General features: G+C 36.5%; 1 protein-coding gene across 8 annotated transcripts in view; it reads right to left on the bottom strand.

Moving 5' to 3' along the window:
• RALGPS2 (Ral GEF with PH domain and SH3 binding motif 2) overlaps positions 1–21309 on the bottom strand; it is a 139282-nt gene that overhangs the window by 79723 nt on the left and 38250 nt on the right. For all 8 annotated transcript variants that reach the window (XR_011468727.1, XR_011468730.1, XR_011468729.1 and 5 more), the window contains exons 3-6: positions 18621–18725; positions 17728–17778; positions 5432–5515; positions 2190–2279 (exon numbers count right to left, since the gene is read on the bottom strand). Coding sequence is in view for 3 of the 8 variants with exons in the window: in XM_070397179.1 (XP_070253280.1) it covers positions 2190–2279; positions 5432–5515; positions 17728–17778; positions 18621–18725 (330 nt within the window). In the remaining 5 variants the exon portion in view is untranslated. The remainder of the gene's footprint in view (positions 1–2189; positions 2280–5431; positions 5516–17727; positions 17779–18620; positions 18726–21309) is intronic.

Below are 21309 nucleotides of genomic sequence, written 5' to 3'. Positions count from 1 at the left end.
TTGTGAAAGAATAAAGTATCATGGAATAATTCATTTTAAACAAAATTCAAAATCATATACAACAATATATTATTCAGGGATACACGCGCACATATAGTAAAACTATAAAAGAGGAGCAAACAAAATTTAGGGAAGTGGTTCCTTTTGTAGTGGGAGGTTAGGGGATTGCATATGAAGAGATGGGAATTCAAAGTGGGCAGTGGGCACAAGGCAATTCACTCTATCATTGTTTTGATACCGTAAATAAATTTTATAAATACTCTTTTGTGTTTATGGATAATTAGTTTTATGTGCCAACTTGGCTAGGTTATAGTATCCGGTTATTTAATCAAACAGTGATCTAGGTGTTGCTATGAAAATACTTTGTAGATGTACCATCTACAATCGGATCATTTAAATTAAAAGATTATACTCTATAATCAGGTAGGCAGCATCACATCAGTTGAAACACCTTAAGAGTAAAAACTGAGGTTTCCTAGAGAAGAAATTCTGCCTCCAGGCTGCAGCCTCAACTCCTGCCTCAGATTCAAGGCTGTCCGCCACCCTACAGATGTCACACTTGCCAGCCCTGACCCCAACCCCAACACCCCAAACCTAAACCCAGGAGTCAATTCTTTAAGTCAATTTATACATTACATATTTATACATATTTTACTGTCTCCAGAGAACCCAAACTGATACAATATACTGAAAGAAGAGAAGACCTGCCAGCTTTGTAACAAACTTAATGTAGAAGGCAGAGAGTCAGAACAGGATTTAAGAGACACTGATAAAACAAAAAGTTATGAATTTAGGGCTTGGGATCAAAACAAGCACCGTCAAACGTAACTCAAAGTCTAAGAGCCTAAATTGGAACTAAATGCCATTTGACGAGCAGGATAATGGCAGGTTTGATGGGCAAAATTTGGTGGTTTTGAGTAGAATATACAAGCACATAAAAAACTAACAAAGTTATGAGAAAACAATAATGCAAATTTATAATCTATGGAGAAAAGTCATGAATTTCTGTAAGCTAAAACCCAGTATTTACCTAACATACCACAAAGAATGTTTTAAAAATTTTATGACATTTCTACAGAATATCAAATTTTAGAAGGCTAGTTCTGCCATCTAGTGCCACAAAATGTTAGAATACAATTGTTCTATGAGCTCAAGGAAAATAAGCAAGAGGTATGACTTACAATAATTGCAATTTTACAGTTATTACAAAACTTCAAACTATTAAAATGGTATACTTATTTTATTCTATCTTCCTTCATTCACAGGTGAGCTAAGTTATATAATTATTATAAGAAGAACGATGTGGCTACAAGTACACTACTTTTTAGTGAACCCAACATAAATTTGGAGTTGTTACAAGTTTTATATTCTTTTTTTTTTTTTTTAGAGAGGAAGGGAGGGGGAAGAGAGAGAGAGAGAGAGAGAGAGAGAGAGAGAGAGAGAGAGAACAATGATCAGTTGCCTCCCACTTATGCACAGACCTGGGATTGAACCTGTAACCTGGGCAAGTGCCCTGACCAGGAATAGAACCCGCAATCTTTTAGTGTATGGAATGATGCTCCAGCCAACTGAACCACCTGGCCAGGACAGGAAGTTGTTACAAGTTTTAATAAAATCTTGGAATCTTCTTGTGGAATGCTCATTCCATCCTCCTCTCTAAATTCTGCCTGTCCTTTAAATCCATGTTCCATTTCTCTTGCTGCATTTATTACCTATGCCCCCAATAACTACGTAATTAACATATTTGGTTAACATCCTCATTTATACTATTCTTTTAAAAATAAAGTCTTATCATTCCCCATATGCGTGGCAGAATGATCTATTTCAAAAGCAGTTAATTGCTATACATTCTCCTACTTAATTCTATAATGCTTTCTTAATTACCTGCAGAATAGTCCAATATTTAAATACAGACTTCACCATAATCTGACCTGTCTACTTATTCAGTTAAATAAATAATGTCATTCAGCTATTCTAAGAGAGGGAGAAAAAGGTATGAAAGATATAAAAAATAGAGAAATAAAGGAAAAAGCGGAGAAAACAAGCATCCAGTTTAAAAAATTGGCTTATATGAATCGATACATCTTACTTTCCAGCATCAGTAAATAGTAAATAAAGTATCACAGGCAAATATTCACAAACATTGCTGAGTGGTTGAACTAAAAAACAGGAACACAAGTTTTTCTTACCTTCGCAGTTTTAATATAGTGGCTCAAAACTTCTGCTCTAATTTTTAATGTTTGAGCATGAAGAATCTCTCTAACAACCCAAAAGCTTACCTGCAAATAAAAATTAAAAATAAGTGAATGGCAAGATTCTTTACTCACTAGATCACAGTAATGACAAGAGCTACATGAAGACTCACCGAGAGCTTTCTCTTTCCCTTCACTCACCACCAGGACATAATTAATCTTCAAATGTTGCATACACGTCACATATATAGACAGATATAGATGTACATGTATGTATATGTGTGCACACACATAAAAACACCACTACTATTTTTAATTTGTAGAAGCTAATATAAATTTTGAAGGAAAAGAGCTGAGAGAGGGCAATGAAGCCAGAGTGATGCAACATGAACACTATACAAATACAAGTGTTTTTTGCTGTATTTTGAAATACTCTGGCAGAACTGGGTAACCTCTAAGATCAGACACTGGTAAATGTGCTAGGTAGAGCGCGTTTTCCATGGCTATGTAATCCCACTTGTCATTTATTTATAATGAGCAGAATCTTAAGTGTGGAAAATCCCAAGTACAGTTTTCTTGGTCTGAATAAAATGAAAATACCATAAAAAATACATACAAGTCATTCTAAAGTTAAGATTGTATTTTAAACGTTATGCAGTGCTTTCTAGTTCGGTGAAACCACGGTCATGATTTCTTTTAAAAGAACATTTAAAATCATTCATCAGAAGGTGCATTAGATTAAATATTACTAAATGTTCTATGCAGGTGAAAATAGTATGATTATATGATACAATGTAACACGCATGTAACATTTTAACTTATGTACAATGAAAATAAAAATCAAAGCACTATCATTTGGCTCAAATTTAAATAAATCTAAAAACAGGATGCAGTTAGAAATCTTAGTGCAAAAGATGATGCCACTACCTCATGTTTCTTCACCTATTTTTAGTGAGAAATATTTCAGATTTTACTTGCTATTTTCATCAGTAAACTGTCAATATATATATATATTTTACAAGTGTAGATGTAAAAGAAAAATGTATATATTTTACAAAGCCATCTTTATATCTGTTACTATATTTGCCCTACTAATGGCAATAACTACCCCTGATTCTAAGTTTAGTTCTAAAATATATAAAATGTTATATTTTAGATATTTTAACAATAACCTTAGCAATTATCAACTGAGAATGCAATCTAAACTGCATAATCATTGACTTAATTCTAATGTGAGATAAATATTAAGACAAATATGATGATTTTTAAAAATGGAAAAAACAACAACAAAATAAATAAACTGTATGTCCTAAAAAAGAAAACAAGAAAACAAGACCACAAATTCTTTGTCATTCCTCTCATCAAAAGTTGTCACCTCTCACTGGATCTGGACAGGCTCCTGAGTGCCTCGATGAATAGAGGGTTAAAGAAATGGATGCTGACCTCCTGGACAAGGTCATGCTGAACAGTCTCTCCTGGCCCCTGGGCTACCATGGAAGAGGTCTAGCTTTGCTCAGACCACCAGGCGGGAAAGGCTAAGTGTGGGTGCTCCCCAGTCAGCAGTCCCAGCCAAAGTCAACCCCCCTAAGAATCCTGACCCAGACGACCAATACCAAGAAATAGTTTAATAATATTACTGTACTTAAAAGAAAAAAAAATCTTTTGGCCATTGAGACAAAAAGATAAAGTGACTTTTTAGAAGAAGGAAATTTAATTGTCATCATACTTTTTAACAGCAACACTGAGAAGAAAAAAAACTGAATACAATATCAAATTTTATACAGAAGACAGGCAAACTTGCCAACATGTTAAGAGTTCAGGAATTATTGTTCCAGTGAGTCTTTCTTGAGTAATCTACCTGAGGACGAGCTTCAAACAACCAAAATGACTAAAGAAACATCAACGTGAGGATGGTTGTTTTAAATATACACTTACTAATAGAACCAAGAGGGTTAAAGGAGAGTGAGTGCACTGTACATTGTCTATATGCTCTGACAATAGATAGTACAATTATAAAACAACTTACCCACTGGCAGAGGGAGGAGAAAAATAAGTCTTTTATGAGAATTTGCAACCTGCCCTTTTAGTTGGATTTTGAGTTTAAATGTTTGCTACAGAGAAGTAGATGTTCTCTAAACAAAACACTTAACATAAAGAATAGTCATAGTTAGTCCTAGTTCTGTGATAGCCCTTGGAACTAGCCTCTCATCAGAAGGAATATACCTTCAATCTAGGTCAGTTATGGCGAACTTATGACACACGTGTCAGAGGTGACACGTGAACTCATTTTTTTGGTTGACTTTTCTTTGTTAAATGGCATTTAAATATATAAAATAAATATCAAAAATATAAGTCTTTGTTTTACTATGGTTGCAAATATCAAAAAATTTCTATATGTGACACAGCACCAGAGTTAAGTTAGGGTTTTTCAAAATGCTGACACGCCGAGCTCAAAAGGTTCGCCATCACTGATCTAGGTGGTGGCAAAATCCCCACAGACAAAGCTTCAACAGACTGAGCTCTCAACCCCAAATTACAAAATGCCTAAGAGGACAAACCATTGCGAGTAAGGATCAGCAGAAATAACAGAGATTTATTACCCCCAAGGACTTTGGATAATAACACAGAAATTATAAACATTGCCCTAGCTGGTATGGCTCAGTAGATAGAACCAAGGGCACATACTGTGGTTGCAGGAGGCCCTGGTCGGGTGCATGCATAAGGCAACCAATCAATGTGTCTCAGATATTTCTCTCTGTCTCTCCCTCTCCCTTTCACTCCCTCTACAAATCGATGGAAAATATCCTTGGGTGAGGATTAATAACAACAACAAAATAATACAAAAAATAAAATGTTGAAAAAGATTTAAGGACTTAAAAAATAAGAAAAAATGACACTAGGGTAAAACCACATAGATTTAAAACAGATATGACACTTCTGAAGAGAATTAGTGAACTAAATTATAGATCTGAGAAAAATCACACAGAATGAGCACAAGGGGTAGGATGCAACATATGAAAGGTTAAGACAAGTAGGAAAAAATGTCAAGTTCTTACAAATTTCCAATAGAAATTACAGAAGAAAAATAGAAGAGATTATGCAGAGAGACAACATTTGAAGAGATAGGGGCTGAAAATATTCCAGAACAGATGTAAAGTTAAACTATGTCTTTATGAAAAATTACATACTGAGGAATTATATTTCAGAAACTAAACATGAAAATTCTATAAGCAACTCACATGATTAAATCTTCTTGTGAAGGCAACTGCATTTGGTGCAGAACTATATTTTTCTTTTTTATTCCATCCACAACTTGAAAGCTCCTGGAAAATTAAGTTGGAAATTAAACATAAACTGAACAAATAGCCAGGTTTTCCTGTCATATTAAGGCTTTCAAAACATTAAAGACAGTTGCATCCCATCCCAGAACTGACTTATTCAGTAATAATAGATGTAACAAACATTATAACCATTCAGTTAAATCACAGAAGCAAATGTTATTAGCAGATACACGAGGGCGAACACAGATGACTTGAGTTCTGCTCTACAGGCAGGTTGATGGATCCTCCTCTGAAGAGTCTTGAATCCCGAGAGGAAAGAAACACAGATCATGAAAGCCAAGCATCCCGCAGCCCAAACAAAGTAAAGCCTACCAGTTGTCAAGCCCCATTCAGTCAGAGCTTCCAATGAATGTGTCTCTCTCACATCGATGTTTCTCTCTGTCTCTCCATCTCCAGCACCTCACTCTGAACTGACAACCAATGACCAGACAGTTTAAGAAACCTCTGATTAAGGGATTCTTAATACCCCACAGGGTCTGCTAATAGAATGCAAAGGGCTCAAGAACTTGGATGTAAAAAAAATTAAATTTGTGTTTTGTACTAACCTCTAACTGTAATGACATTCCTTTTCATTATAAATGAAATGGAAGAATTCGCAATTATTGTGATTACAGGTTACAGAAGAATTATTGTGACTCTGTCACTAATAAAAACAATGTATTTTCATATTGCATTACAAGATACTTCAAAAACACACTCATCATCAATATTATGATCTCTCACCTCTAGATTTTATTGAATAAATTATTAAAAAACAGGTACATTGCTATGTAACAGTTTAAAAATATTTTGATAAGTGTATTTGAACAAAATTAATTTCCTTTCATTTAAAAATAGTGTTCAGCCCTTGCTGGGTGTCTTAGTTGGTGGGACCGTCGTCCCATACACCAAAAGGTCTCGGGTTTGATTCCTGGTCTGGGAACATTCCTAGGTTTTGGGTTCAGTCCCTGGTCGGGGCACGTTGGGGAAGCAACCAAGCAATGGTTCTCTAGCTCTTCTTTCCTCGCTTTCTAAAAATCAATAAACATATCCTTGGGTTAGGATAAACATGAATGAATGAATGAATATAAATAAAAAAGTGTTTAGTTCCACAGCCTTGTCTGCTGAAAGGGTCCAAGATTCAAAATAAGAGCTGTGCTGGAACACCAAAGACCACCAGAAAAAAAACCCAGAATGTATAGGAAGAAATAAAAGAACTCAGGAAACTGAGTTAGGGCAGGGAACAAAAGAAAACTGAGAAAAGAAAAAGACAAAACCATGTAATTATTATTCTCAGATAGCTAAGAATAAACATTGCTCCCATTAGAAAAACCAGGAGGATTAAAAAATAACCAGAGAAAAAATAGAGCTTTTAGAAATGAAAAATAAAATTTAAAACATATATATACAGAAGAATTGTGAGATAAAGTGATAAAATCTTTTAAACAGTAAGCTAAAAGTAGGAACAAAAATGTTATGTTAATTAGAAGAGTCCATAGGAGTCAACATCTGAATAAGAAAAATAATTTTAAGAGAGAACAGAGAAAATGGGAAAAGGTAACTTACACATACACATAATAATTCATGAAAATGCCCTAGATCTTGAAGGACAAGAAAAGATGTGTCTAGGACCTATTACAATGAATTAAGAAAAAAAGACTCAAATGAAGGCCTAGCACCAAAAAAATGACAACATACTAGACACAAAGATCATAAAATCTGTCAAATTAAAAAACAAAATAAAACAAAAATATATCACATACAGAAAAACAGAAATCAGGTGGTATCAGATATCTCAATAGCAACACTGGATGCTAAAAGACCACTGAGACAATGCCATCAAATTCCTAGAATTCTGCCCTAATCAGTTTGGCTCAGTGGATAGAGCGTCAGCCTGCAGACCGAAAGGTCCTAGGTTTGATTCCGGTCAAGGGCATGTACCTTGGTTGCGGGCACATCCCCAGTAGGAGGTGTGCAGGAGGCAGCTGACTGATGTTTCTCTCTCATCCATGTTTCTAACTCTCCAGCCCTCTTCCCTCCTCTCTGCAAAATATCAATAAAATATATTAAAAAAAATTCCTAGAATTCTAAATCCAACAAAAATATACATTAAGTATGAAAGTATACTACAGACATTCTCAGACATTCAAGTCTCAGAATTTTCCTTCTATGCACCTATTCTCAGAGAGCTAGTACAATGTGTTCCATCAAAACAAACTAGCAAATTAAGAAACAAAAGAGATGGGATCCAGGAAACCAGAAGCCAACAGAGAAAGAAAATATCTGAAATTCCCAGGTTAACAGTAAAGGGAGATCCTGGAACAAAGCTTTGAGCACACCTTAAGACCAACAGTCCAGACAGTAAGTACCAAGAGGACAGCGATTCTGAGAGACTTGAGTCTCTGAAAGATGAAAGATATCTGAAGTGTTTAAACACATTGAGTGGACACACTCAATACATTCACTTCTGGCAGAAAAATTAGTGAAAGTACAGAGAAAGCTAATACAAGTTATTAGCTTAAGGAAAACAGAATTTAAGAAATCATGGCTCAACTGTAAAGAATAACTGAGCCAAGAATAACTTGTTCTTTACAACTAAGCCATGGTTTACTGATTCATGTCAAAATTGTGACACAACTATATGGAAAAAGAGGAAGTGAATTGTGTAAATGTGAGGGGAAGAGAATATATGAGAGTGAAATCATCTTCTATAGTAGAGAGTCAATAAATCATATCCAAAATTTAAAAAATCACAAATAACAGACATTTAGATTTTGAAAACTGGACATAAACTCCTCAAGGAGGAAGAGCTAAGAGACTTGGTGTGGGGCTCAAGAGTGGAGGCTGGAAGGGTGGGAGCAACTGGACTAGGGTATTGCTATATTATGTTCTCTTATGGCAGCAGTTCTCAACCTGTGGGCCGAGACCCCTTTGGGGGGTCGAACGACCCTTTCACATGGGTCGCCTAAATGCATCTTGCATATCAGATATTTACATTACGATTCATAAAGTAGCAAAATTACAGTTATAAAGTAGCAACGAAAATGATTTTATGGTTGGGGGTCACCACAACATGAGGAACTGCATTAGGAAGGTTGAGAACCACTGTCTTATGGAAATATTTAATTTCTTAAACATGATGCATACATATATTCAATAAAATTTAAAATGAAATAGAAACTAACACAAAGGACTGGACTTAGTCAGGGAAAGTTTGAGGAAATAAGATACTACAATACTCCCAAGAAAAATGTAGTTCCCTTGGCTAGGATGGGTCAGTGGATATTGAAATAAGTGGTATATTCAAGTTATTTGGAGGCAGACAGGACTTGGTCAAAAATTGGATTCACACAGTGTAAACCAAGGATGAGGCATCCAGAAGTACTAAGATTTCCAAGTTTCCAACTGGAGCTACTGAGATGGGAATGCTGAGGGAAGAGATGGCATTGCTTCAACACCACTGATAAGCAGTAAATGCTCTGAAGATATAAATTACTAACATTTTTAAAACCTAAAATTAAATTATAACTATCAAATTTGAAATTACAGAAGGAAAAAATAAAATGACAGAAGCAACTCTACAATAAAAAAAATTGCTTGGTACTCAGCCTAGATATATGCTCATTTCATATTATATTCTAGTACAGCCAAAAATATTTAGTGATAGATAGTACATTAACATAAAAATAACATTACATGATAATTGTATTAGAAAACATCCATCTGCTAGAAACGTTTTAGTTCCTCCTAAAAATCAGTCTTATACAACTATATAAAAATGCCATATTTTCAGACAAAATTCCTGAATTAAATCCATAAATACCAAATTTGTTTTTAACCAAGTAATACAATTTCCAAATTTATACTAATGCTATGATCAAAGTATCTCTACCAAACTGCTGTTAAACTTATTAATCCAGTCAATGCAGCCATTTGACATGGAGTTCAAACTTAATTATAGAGCTTTACACATAAGGCAAATTTCATTTTCCTGCTAAAAGGCTATGCTATAAATAATGAATATCCTTCTATCTTTCCAACATTTGTGATCAACTCCTAAAAATATAGTACTGCGAGTAAAATCACTAGGTCAAAGAGTATGAACTTTTTCAAGGGTTTGAGATCTAATTGCCATCCTGAAATACTGAATTATTTATATTAGCACTACACAACAGTTGTATCAAAACTGAGTATATTTAATTCCCCTTATATATATTATTACTTTAGTTTCCCCAAATATAAGAGTAATTATGGTACATCTACACAATGGAATACTACGCTGCTGTAAAAAAGAAAGAACGCTTACCATTTGCAACAGCATGGATGGACCTGGAGAGCATTATACTAAGCAAAATAAGCCAGTCAGAGAAAGATAAATATCACATGATCTCACTCATTTGTGAAATATAATGAACAACATAAACTGATGAACAAAAATAGATCCAGAGCCATAGAAGTATCAAACAAACTGTCAAACCTCAGAGGGAAGGCAGGGGAGGTAAGAGATCAACCAAAGGATCTGTATGTAAGCATATACACATAACCACTGAACAAGACAGTAGGGGAGTGAGGGCCTATGCTGGGGGCATGAGTGGGCGGGGAGAAGTCAATGGGGGAAAAAGAAGACATATGTAATACTTTTAACAATAAAGAATTAAAAATAAAATAAAGAGTAGTTATGTTTGTTAAACAGAGAGAAAATGGGGAGTGGGGGATTATGAATCACCTATAAACCCACCACCCAAAGAAAACCTATGTAATACACATCTTCCCAATCTTCTTCTTCTTCTTTTTTTTTTTAAAAAAATCTATTTTATTGGTTTTTCACAGAGAGGAAGGGAGAGAGATAGAGAGTTAGAAACATCAATGAGAGAGAGACATTGATCAGCTGCCTCCTACACACCCCCCACTGGGGATATGCCCGCAACCAAGGTACATGGCCCTGACTGGAACCGAACCTGGGACCCTTGAGTCCGCAGGCCGACGCTCTATCCACTGAGCCAAACCAGTTAGGGCTTCCCAATCTTCTTGACGTGCCCTATGGGACCTGGAATTTTGTTTCTTTAAAATAGCCATTACACCTGACATTTTCTGGGTGATTTAATCTACTGAGATTTTTTTGCTTTAAAAGTTCTTCTCATTCTGAGAACAGATACCTTAACAGCAGCAATAAAAATAATAGCTAAGCCCTGACCAGTTTGGCTCAGTGGATAGAGCGGCGGCCTGTGGACTGAAGGGTCCCAGGTTCGATTCCAGTCAAGGGCATGTACCTTGGTTGCGGGCACATCCCCACTAGGGGGTGTGCAGGAGGCAGCTGATCGATGTTTCTCTCTCATCGATGTTTCTAACCCTCTATCCCTCTCCCTTCCTCTCTGTAAAAAAATCAATAAAATATATTTTTTTAAAATATATTTTTAAAAAATAGTTAACACCAATTTAAAGATCACTATGTGCCAGGCACTATTCTAAGTGCTTTCTACATACCAACTCATCTGATCCTGCCTTCACCATTACATTATGACTCGGGGCCCAGTGTATGAATACGTGCATCTTGAAAGGAAATGTGGGCTGCGCCGCAGCCGCTCCCACACTCTGATGGCACCAGCCTGCTCACACCACTGAGTGGTTGGGGCCGGGGCCAGCAGCGGGTTTGAGTGGCGGTGGCTGCCCTGATCGCCCCTCAGGAGCAGGGGGAGGTGGAGAAGCCCTCAGGGGCGATCAGGCCGGCAGCCACTGCTCGCACCCGTTGATGGTGCCGAGTGATTGGGACTGGCGCTAGGCACTGGCAGTGGGTGCGAGCAGTGGCTCCGGCGCCAGCTGCAGGTGTGAGCAGAGCTGGCACTAGTAATGGGCGTAAGCAATGGGCAGGACCACAGTGCGAGGGAACAAAGAATTTTTAGTAACCGGTGCCCCACCTTAGTCTGGCGCCCTTGCTCACCTGCTCCACCATCCCACTGCGGCCAAAGTCTGCCATGTTTCACACATGCCCCTGGTGGTCAGCACACGTCAGATCGACCGGTTGTTTGGTTGTTCCACCATTCGGTCTATTTGCATATTAGCCTTTTATTATATAGGATAGGTAAGGAACTTAGACAAAAGTACTGGTGACTTATGGCTTTATGTTTCACATTTTTCCTCAAATGAAAAATGCTAAGAGGTTTTAAAAAATTTAATTCTTAGAACATTTCCACATCATTAACTTAACGGAAAAATGGGTTTCCCCTTTAAGAAAGTTTTGTTGGAAGATGGGTAGAGGGGAATGAATGAATCTGTTGTCATATTACTTGGGGAGCAAATGGATTAAAATTCAATTGGAGACCTCCATTAAAAAAGAAATGTATAATTAGAAAATATGAAGAAATAAGGTTTTTTTAAAAATTACTTCAGATGGTAGTTTCTGCTACAGAAAATATTTCCTCTTTGAGACAATGTTACACTACTAGTCCATCTAACACAATAAACCATAAGAACTATAGAGATGGAGAGCAGACTGGTGGTTGCCAGGAGTTAAGGATGCTGGGGGTGGGCGCAGGAGTGAGGGGAACCTAGCACTAGGGAGAGATCCTTGTGATAGAATTGCTCCGTATCTCGAATGGGGGTGGTTAGACAAATATACACATATAAAATGTCACAGAACTGGACTGGCATGTATTGAACTATATGTCTGTAAGATGTAATTCTAGGGAAAACTAGGTAAAGGGTAAATGGGACTTCTCTGCACTATTTTTTGCAACTTCCTATGAATCTATAATTACCTCAAAATAAGAAGTTCAACAACAACAACAAAGACCCAGGTAATGGATTATGAAGCTGAAAGTGCATGGACCCCACCACTTCCCTCTGAAACCCCGACATGCTCTTATGGTTAACTGGCCTTCAAGGTATTTTGTCCTGCCCCACCTCCACCTCTCAACAGTCACTAAATTTCTCTCTGAGAAAAGGAAATTGCCTTTTCCTTTGTCTTTACCTCTTTTTGTCTCAGACTCTAGGGTCTTCTTCCAAGTGACATGAAAATATAATCTAAGAAATAAATTCTACCAGTGTCATCTTGTACCCTGGTCAAGAGTTATTGTATATTAAAGCATCTCCCACGAACACCAAAAAGTTGAAGTAATTAGTGACTAAAAGGATGTTTCTGACTTAAGAACAGAACTGATGTAACTTGAGTATATAAAAAGCCTCTGTTTTAGTAAAGGCTCAAGGAACTATAGCATCTAACTTAATTTTTAAATCAGGCAGCAACGAGAAATCCTCTAATAGTAACCCTCATATAGAAAGGCACTTTCTTAATGGTCATTAAAAGTGTAATTGAAAGAGTATTCATGGACTCATCTGTTCAAGTATCATTTTGAGCCATGAAATTGTTAAGCCCAATTTTCAACTGCGTTTACTTTGGAAGCATGTGGGAAGGGCAAACACCACAACTGAGGACCACCTACCCTGTGAAAGATTACTGAATTTCACAGGAGCCACAGCTTCTCTTATGTCTTGTAGGTTTGTTCTGTAAAGTCAAATTCTTGATCTAACTTTCATCCTGTAGGTTCCAACACTCTTAAAAGGACTGCTCTAAGGGTGATGTTGTAGGGATACCTAAAGATAGAAGAAGAGAAAAGGCCAATATAGACCAGCATGTAGACAGAGACGGAGGAAGAACAGAAAAAGTGATGGAATTTGTAAAGACTGCAGGGGCCCGGGGATCCTCACAAGATGATAACATCTGCCGAGGTACACTGGCTCAAAAGTGGGAAGCTTTAAAGGGGTAGAGTACATCCATTAGCATTCAGCCTACATGGCTATTTAGAAAGGTGTCTCAGCCACAGATGAAGTCCTCACTATGATTCCTGTATTTTTAATCAACAGAACAAGCTTTGAAACTAGAATTCTTCCTTAAAATTATATAACTCCAATGTAATATGTGAAATAAAAAATATCACTTCTGCCCAGCTAGCGTGGCTCAGTAGTTGATCATCGACCTATGGATCAGGAGGTCACGGTTCAATTCCGGTCAAGGGCACATACCCAGGTTGCGGGCTCGATCCCCAGTGTGGGGCATGCAGGAGTCAGCCAATCAATAATTCTCTCTCATCACTGATGTTTCTATCTCTCCCTCTCCCTTCCTCTCTAAAATCAACAAAAGTATATTTTAAAGAGTATATTTATAAAGTATATATATGATGACAGTCTCTTTGCATACACAAGAAAGTCTACAGAGGAAAAGCTCTTTCTACATACTGTCAGGAATATCTCAATTGAAAGTCTTTAAACAATGGTTTAAGATTTAGAATTTCCTACTATGTACTTACCCTCATTTTAACCAGCATTCTTCCTCACTCTCTAGTGCACCCCAGTTTTACAAGAGGGACTTATCGATCCTTTGTATTTAATGTCTGTTTGCTGACAATCTATATGCCTTATTGTACTGACCTCCAGAACAAATAAAGTGTGGGCTTTTTTTTGAATGGAATACAAGTCAGAGGACTTTCAATCAGAGCCTGACACTTCAGGAACACTTGAGAACCTCAGAGAGGCAGACATTATCTAATGTAATGACGAGCGCACTCTTCCCTCCTTCCTTAAGACTTACAAAAGCACCACAGAAACGCTCCTGAAGAGGAAACCTAACTGCACGCAGGTTCCTGTCATCGCTCATCCTGTGATGAATGACATAATGCTCATTCCGTTGTAGTACACATGGCAATGCCTTCAGCGGAAACACAAGCTTTAGAGAGCATCAGAGGTCATAATTGACAAAAAAAAACAAACGCTATGAATGCAATAAACATGGAAAAACCTTCAGCATACAGTCACTGCTTCCTCAGCACAGAAGGACTCACACAGGAGGGAAGCCCTCTAAAGGGGTAAGAGCTTTCTGCAAGAAAACAAGCCGGCATGATCAAAACAGAAATCACACTGGGGAAATCTACACCTGTAAGAAATGTGGGGAAAGCTGAACAACAGTTGAGCTTCGACTAAATACCCAAACATTCATACTACAAATTAATGAATGTCCAGAGCCATTAAGCTAAATTTCTGCCCTTACCTAGGGAAGAAACTTGAAAGTGTTCTGAATTGTGGGCAGGAAGAAAAACCCCTCCTGTTTCCACAGAATATTACTGAGTGTCCTCCCCATCACTAAGAGATGGCTTCTTATTGGGAGAAGAGAATCGGGTAAAGAAGGTTTTATGTAAGGGAGATGACTATCTATAGAAGCTTCCAAAGTTGGCCATGCTGCTGGGGCTAGTGGGCAAGTGAAGATCCTTAGGATTTCTGTAGCACGAGCTATGGGATCAGCAGGCCATGTGCTCAGATGGAGAGGGATCCACTGGTAAACAGATGACCCACTGAGCTGTCTCAGGCCTAACAACATCCAGACACAGAGGGATGCTCATATTTCTAGAGACAATGAGTTGCAGCCTTGTAAAAACATTGTACTCTTAATAAATGTCCTTCAGACTTGATAGGGAAGTAGAAGGGGAAAAATTATTTAGGAGGTAAAATCAATTAACAATATTGGAGAACAGGGAAAAGAGGATAAAGGGAGAAAGAGAAAGAATGATTTGGAGGTTTCTGATTGGAATGAAAAATGGGAAGATGGTACAAATCTCTCAGACAGGGAACCTTAAAAAGTAATACCAAAGCAATCACTTTTTCTGTGTAATTTTATTCCTATTAAGCATTTTTGAAAATTACCGGTGAACTTTCCTTTAATATTAAATTATTTTATTGGTAAACGTATTTTTTCCCTACCATGGAACAACCCCCCCGCCCCCAACCCCCCCCAAGAAGCCAAGTATCAAACTCTGTTCCTTTGCCCTAGCCGGTTTCAGGGGTTAGAGTGTCTGTCCTCAGACTGAAGGGTTGCATGTTTGACTCTGGTCAAGGGCACGAACTTAGTTGCAGGGTACATATGGGAGGCAACCAATTGATGTGTCTCTCTCGCATCCGATGTTTCTTTCCCTCTGTCTCTTTCTCTCCCTTCCACTCTCTCTAAACAATCAATGGAAAAAATATCCTCAGGTGAGGATTAACAACAACAAAAATCTGTCCTTTTGTCTTCTTTCAATCTGAGTTAATTTCAAGCGTGATACAGGGTTGGAGAGAAACCAGATTAGCATTATGTTTGATTCAGATCTGCTCTTAAAGACATGATTTTGATTTTGTATAGTTTCAATGAGTAAAGACAGTCCCTATATAATAAAAAATAACTTTTCACATTTCAAAGATAAGGCAGCTAGTTCCTACAGTGAAATTAGAGATTTGGAACTTTTCTTTCCCCCTGAGCAATTCTGAAGTACATGGCACATCAGACGTGATCGATACGCAGCTTCACTAGAGAGCGACTGCACTTCTGTAGTTGCCCCTAACTTCCTACAGGTCAACAACAAGGTTAGGCGGAACATTGAGCTAAATTCTGCTTGACATGAAAGCCCCGGGAATACAGACAGGAATTCCACAAACTGATGGGAATTACAGGGCCCTACGTAGGGCACTGAATTAGCAATAGGAGAGATCTATTTTAATAAACGGAAATGGTCTCTAGTATAGGTAACTGAGACCTGTGTGGTTTAATCACCAGCCTGCCAATAAAATCACTAAGCCACACAGGATTCAGACTCTCATCTTCAAAATTCAAATTTGGTACACTTTTAGTTTCAGAAAATGTAAATAAATCATCACCAGCAATAAAGGTACGTATGATTATACAAACATAATAATAAGCTTTAATTTAAATAGTTATGGTGTAACTTCACTAAAGATTTTACAGTTTCATAAAGTACACACACAAAACACAAAAACACAGCTTTTAAAGTTTTTTGTAAGTACTGAGACTTGGTATAGTGGACAAAAACAAAGATAAACTTACTAGATTCAGTGATAACCACTATCTTTTCATAGTATTTTGCTAAATTTTAACAAAAAGAATTCCTTCATACTTTAAATGAAGCTAATATTCTAACTACATAATGAGGTAGATACCATTTTATGCTACTCAGTAAGATGAATTCATTAGACTGGCTGACATCATAGCTTAAACAATATTTTGTCAAATTGTTCCATAGCAATGGTTTCAACAAAATAATCAGTCTCTAACCAAACATTTTGGAAAACAGTTCGAAGATGCTTATGCTCTACAACTCAGTGACTAATGTGCTCGGAGTGCAGATATCAACATGGGTGCTCCCCAGCAACACTGAACATACGAAGCATGCTAAAGACGACAAAAAATAGGATTCCATCTACATAAAGAACGTAAAACCTGCAATAGCACATATTGCTAAGGGATATATGTGCTTGCAGAAAAAATATATTAAGTGCACAGGAATGACACAGATCCGCATTGGATAGTGGCGGCCTTGGTGGGAGGAGGGAAGAGAGGAGGTGAATGTAGGAGAATGCAGCGCGGCTTCCACAGTACGGGTTGGGCAGGTACACAGGAGTTCATCTTGTTATTCTTTATGTCTTATGTTAAATATTTCATGATAAACTAAAAAAAAATTTTCTGCCAGATGTCAAAGTCCAGTTTATGCTGCCAAATGTCATGTAATCTTGGTGATTATGAGTAATGGTTTTCGAGGTGGCATACCATCTAGCCCTTCCTCGACTGCTCACCGTCTGCTATCTGCCCACTATAAACTCACCGTAGCTCGCTGGCCTTTGCCCTGGGTTTCACAACTCACTCCAGTAATACTGGTAGTTGCCCTATGTAAGCATAAGTGGCTTCCTTACAGTGGGTAGATGCATAATGTTAGTCTCCTTCTTTAAAAATACAAAACAAAAGTGCCTTTTCTGATTCTCTCTTCCCTCAAATATGCCAACATAATGTCATATTATAAAGTTTTAAAATAAAGGTATAAGGAAAAAGACAACTGGAGTAAGTTGTGAAACTGTGTCTTATTCTCATTCTCCCATTAAAAAGCTTCAAAGCCTTGGGTAAATCATACAACCTCTTGAAGTCTATTTTCCCCCTTCACTAAAGTGAAGAAGCCAAATTGACCAAAATGACTCTTATAGTACTACCTATGACTGAGTGATGTATAGCTGTGAACGCCACATGAGTTTCTGAGGCCTGAACAATATACAGACAAGTAACATCAAGAGCTTTAAACGTTTACAATTTAGGAAGCATACTCTGACAATTCTAAAACTTCTTAATTTGGGATTCTATAATTGCCTATTTTGTATATTTAAAAGAAAAGTTCTTTAAAAGTACTCACATCTGGTTGAATGGCTTTAAATACTGGGACATCCATTAGTGTTATTTGACCCTGAAATAAAAAGTAAAAAAAAAGACAATCTCTTCTTTGGAATTCCATGATAATGACATATATTCTAAATAAAAGTGATAGTCTATACTAAAATATACTGAATAACCAAGCCTTTACCAGAAAAATATCAATTTATAAGGACTTAAAAAAATGAAAATTTAGTCCTAGTACCATTAAATAAATGTATATCTAATTATTTCATACCTATTCATATTTTCTTGTGAGATAAATGAGGTAAAGTTAGAAAATAAAAATAATTTTGAAAAATTTGAACACAGTTATACTTGAAATCAAAATCAAAACAAAAAATCAGATCTACTGGTTCATGGAGCAGTGTTCAATATCAGGAAATCATTATATTCTGTTAGTAAGTTAAAGGAGAAAGAGAATATAAATAAACATTTATGTCATTTAAGAAATAAAAGTTTTTCTGGGTAACTTTCATGATATTGCAATAATGCCTTCAACTTTCATTTCTCAATTTTTTAATTTCCAAAAAGTAAAAATACCCCTAACCTGTCAATAAAGTACAGTTGGCTTGGGGAGGTGGTACAAGTAGGGACCACGAAAGCAATTACCATGAAGGTAAAATACTTATTATTACTTACCAAGCTAAACAAAAGTTTATGAAGCTGCTCTAAAAATATCTACAGCTCTTCTTACCTTCCCCATTTCATCCCTCTGCTTGCTCCATCCTTGGGCTACTCTCCCTTTTAATTCCCACCCCCAGCTTTGTTTACTTACTTTTACCAGGACCTCTGCTGATCCTATAAATTCTAAATCAATAGCACCAATATGTAAACTATGTGCAAAAACTGGAGCAAGGAGGGGGGGAGGCTTACCGCATATTCTTCTGGTGTAACCTTAAGAATATCAAATACCACGGCATCAAAGCTTTTCTTCAATTCAGAACCCTTGTCACTTAAAGATTCAGAACTGCTACTTTTCTGTTAAAGTAAAAGAAAACGCAGCCATTTTAATACTATCTCATAGTCAATGTCACAGAAACAAGATTGGCATTAACAACTGAGGAAACCTTACCATTTGCAACAGCATGGATGGAACTGGAGAGCATTATACTAAGCGAAATAAGCCAGTCAGAGTAATATAAATATCACATGATCTCACTCATTTGTGGAATATAATGAACAACATAAACTGATGAACAAAAACAGATCCAGAGACAGAGAAGCATCGATCAGACTGTCAAACCTCAGAGGGAAGGTAGGGGAGGGTGGGAGTAAGGGGGAGAGATCAACCAAAGGACTTGTATGCAGGCATATAAGCCTAATCAATGGACACAGACACCAGGGGGGTGAGAGCATGAGTGGGGGTGGGGGGGTTGAGGGGCACTAGGGGAATAAGGACACATATGTAATACCTTAATCAATAAAGAAAAAAAATTTAAAATAAAAACTGAGGAAACCGAGTAGAGTGGGTTAACAGATGCTGCAGGGAAGTTGGGCAGAACGTGTTGCTTATCTGGAAAAGCACCAGATAAAGGTCAGGCAACTAGAAGCCTAATCTCAGCTTCAGGCTTTTAGGTTCCTGAGTAGGTCATTTTTTCGTCTGTCAGCTTCCTCACCCTGACAACCCTATCATTTATAGAAATAAAAGATTTTAATAAGTTAAATGATTTTCAAATGGGTTAAAAAGGAAGTTTAGAGAGAAGGATATACCTATTTATAATTTTTAAACTTATTTTTACGAAGAAAATGAAAGATTTTCATAACATGAACCACAAGAAAATGTTCAGAACTCTATTATTAAATAATCCAATACTATTTGTGAAGTGAATGTCTGTATGTGATACTATTCTTCCTATTATATTACAAATTTAAGTGTTTTCTATTTTAAGATTACTATTTTATATTTGAATTTGCTATTGTTACATGTAGACCAAAAAGTGGCTTTTGGCTATGAATATCTTACTTCTGGTCAGTTTCCATTTCCTTTGTACCACATGATAAAAAATATACTCTGCATCTTTTGGCTGAAATCAGAGCTTCATCACTGTAACAATATTTAGATTATGCTCTACTAAATAGAAGCAGGAAATCAGGCACAGTTAATGGCACAAAAAATTTCACCAAAGTTTCAATTACCAAGGTATAAAATGTTAGCCTCTTGGCTGTTAGACACCAATTTTGAGCACTTGTCCTTCTGCCTCATTTTTACTTTTCCCCTCCCTTTCAGGAGCAGCTAATTATCAAGACAGTTACAAAGGAAGGGATCCATCATTAATTCTGGAAAGCTCTCAACCATAATTACTTCAAATATTTCTCCTGCTCCCCTTTCTCCTCTGGCAGTCACACTATGCGTAGGTTACACTTCTGGCACTGTAACACCGTGCTTGGATAATGTTCCCCTTTTTCATTCCATAAATGACTATTCTACATAGTTTTATTTGATGTGTTTAATCTCTGTAACTATGACAAGCTTACAGTATGTCAACAACATTATTTTATGTCCTAAGACTAATATAGAAATTTATTCATAATGCTAAGCATTCAAACAGAATTCAGTTTAGCAGTATACTAATCCAGTAACTGCCCAGATAACTAATTACATCAGTCAAGTACTAACCTGGTAATTAAACATAATGGTAATTTTTTCCAAGTTTTTAACTGCTTCAAGGCAAGCTAGTAAATCATTAATGGTAGTTTCCCTGGTCATGAAAACGAGTAATCACTTTCCTTTTGTCCTTACAATTACAAGGGATGTGCTTCTATCTGCTTCTCCAATATTAGGAAATACAACAGCGAGGATAAGAAGCTAAGCAGTACTTAGCATAATGCACTCTGAGAGAGCAGTTAGTAACTCTTTATTCAACATAATTCTAAACAAAGTACACATTTCTAAAAGTCCGAAACAAAGTTTACTGTAACTCTACTGATACTGGAAGCTTTGAGAGCTCAGGTTAAGAATAAAGGTATGTAATACTTTCAACAATCAAGATAAATTTTTTTAAAAAAAGAGTAAAATTACTGAGAAAAAAGAAGTCAATCACCCAGAGAAGTATCTTGTTCATTCTGTAAGCTTATCACATTTATGAGAAATCTGCATTTTAATATATTACTAGATCTATACTTTAAGAGAAGGTGAAAACTATTTTTATATCTGAAGCCTGATGTAATTCATTCACTTTTAGGAAAGTCAACAAAATTTTGTATATAAGTGAAATGATCTATTTTATTTAACAAATAACTGTGTACTGCTTTATGTAATACTAGACAAATGTTTCAGGATAGTTATGAATATACTATACATATACACATATACTTAATTTATTAAAGTAATATGGTTATAAATATACCAAATAAACACACATATAATACAAACATACATAAACATAGAATCCCTGAGGAAGAAAAGCTATGTATAAATTTGTGAAAAAATTATTAAAAAGTATTTTTTTAAGTGATAGTTTCAAAAATAAAAACGCTCCCATCTGTTTAAGGGATCAGGAAAAGACTTTCCTAAAAGTATAGCATTTGAAACAGGTTTTGAAAGACAGACAAAATGTATTTT

The sequence above is a fragment of the Myotis yumanensis genome, unplaced genomic scaffold, assembly GCF_028538775.1.
Source record: "Myotis yumanensis isolate MYYU_CA2020_CCGP unplaced genomic scaffold, mMyoYum1.0.hap1 SCAF_17, whole genome shotgun sequence".
NCBI lineage: Eukaryota > Metazoa > Chordata > Mammalia > Chiroptera > Vespertilionidae > Myotis > Myotis yumanensis.
This window is presented reverse-complemented; position numbering and strand designations above follow the sequence as displayed.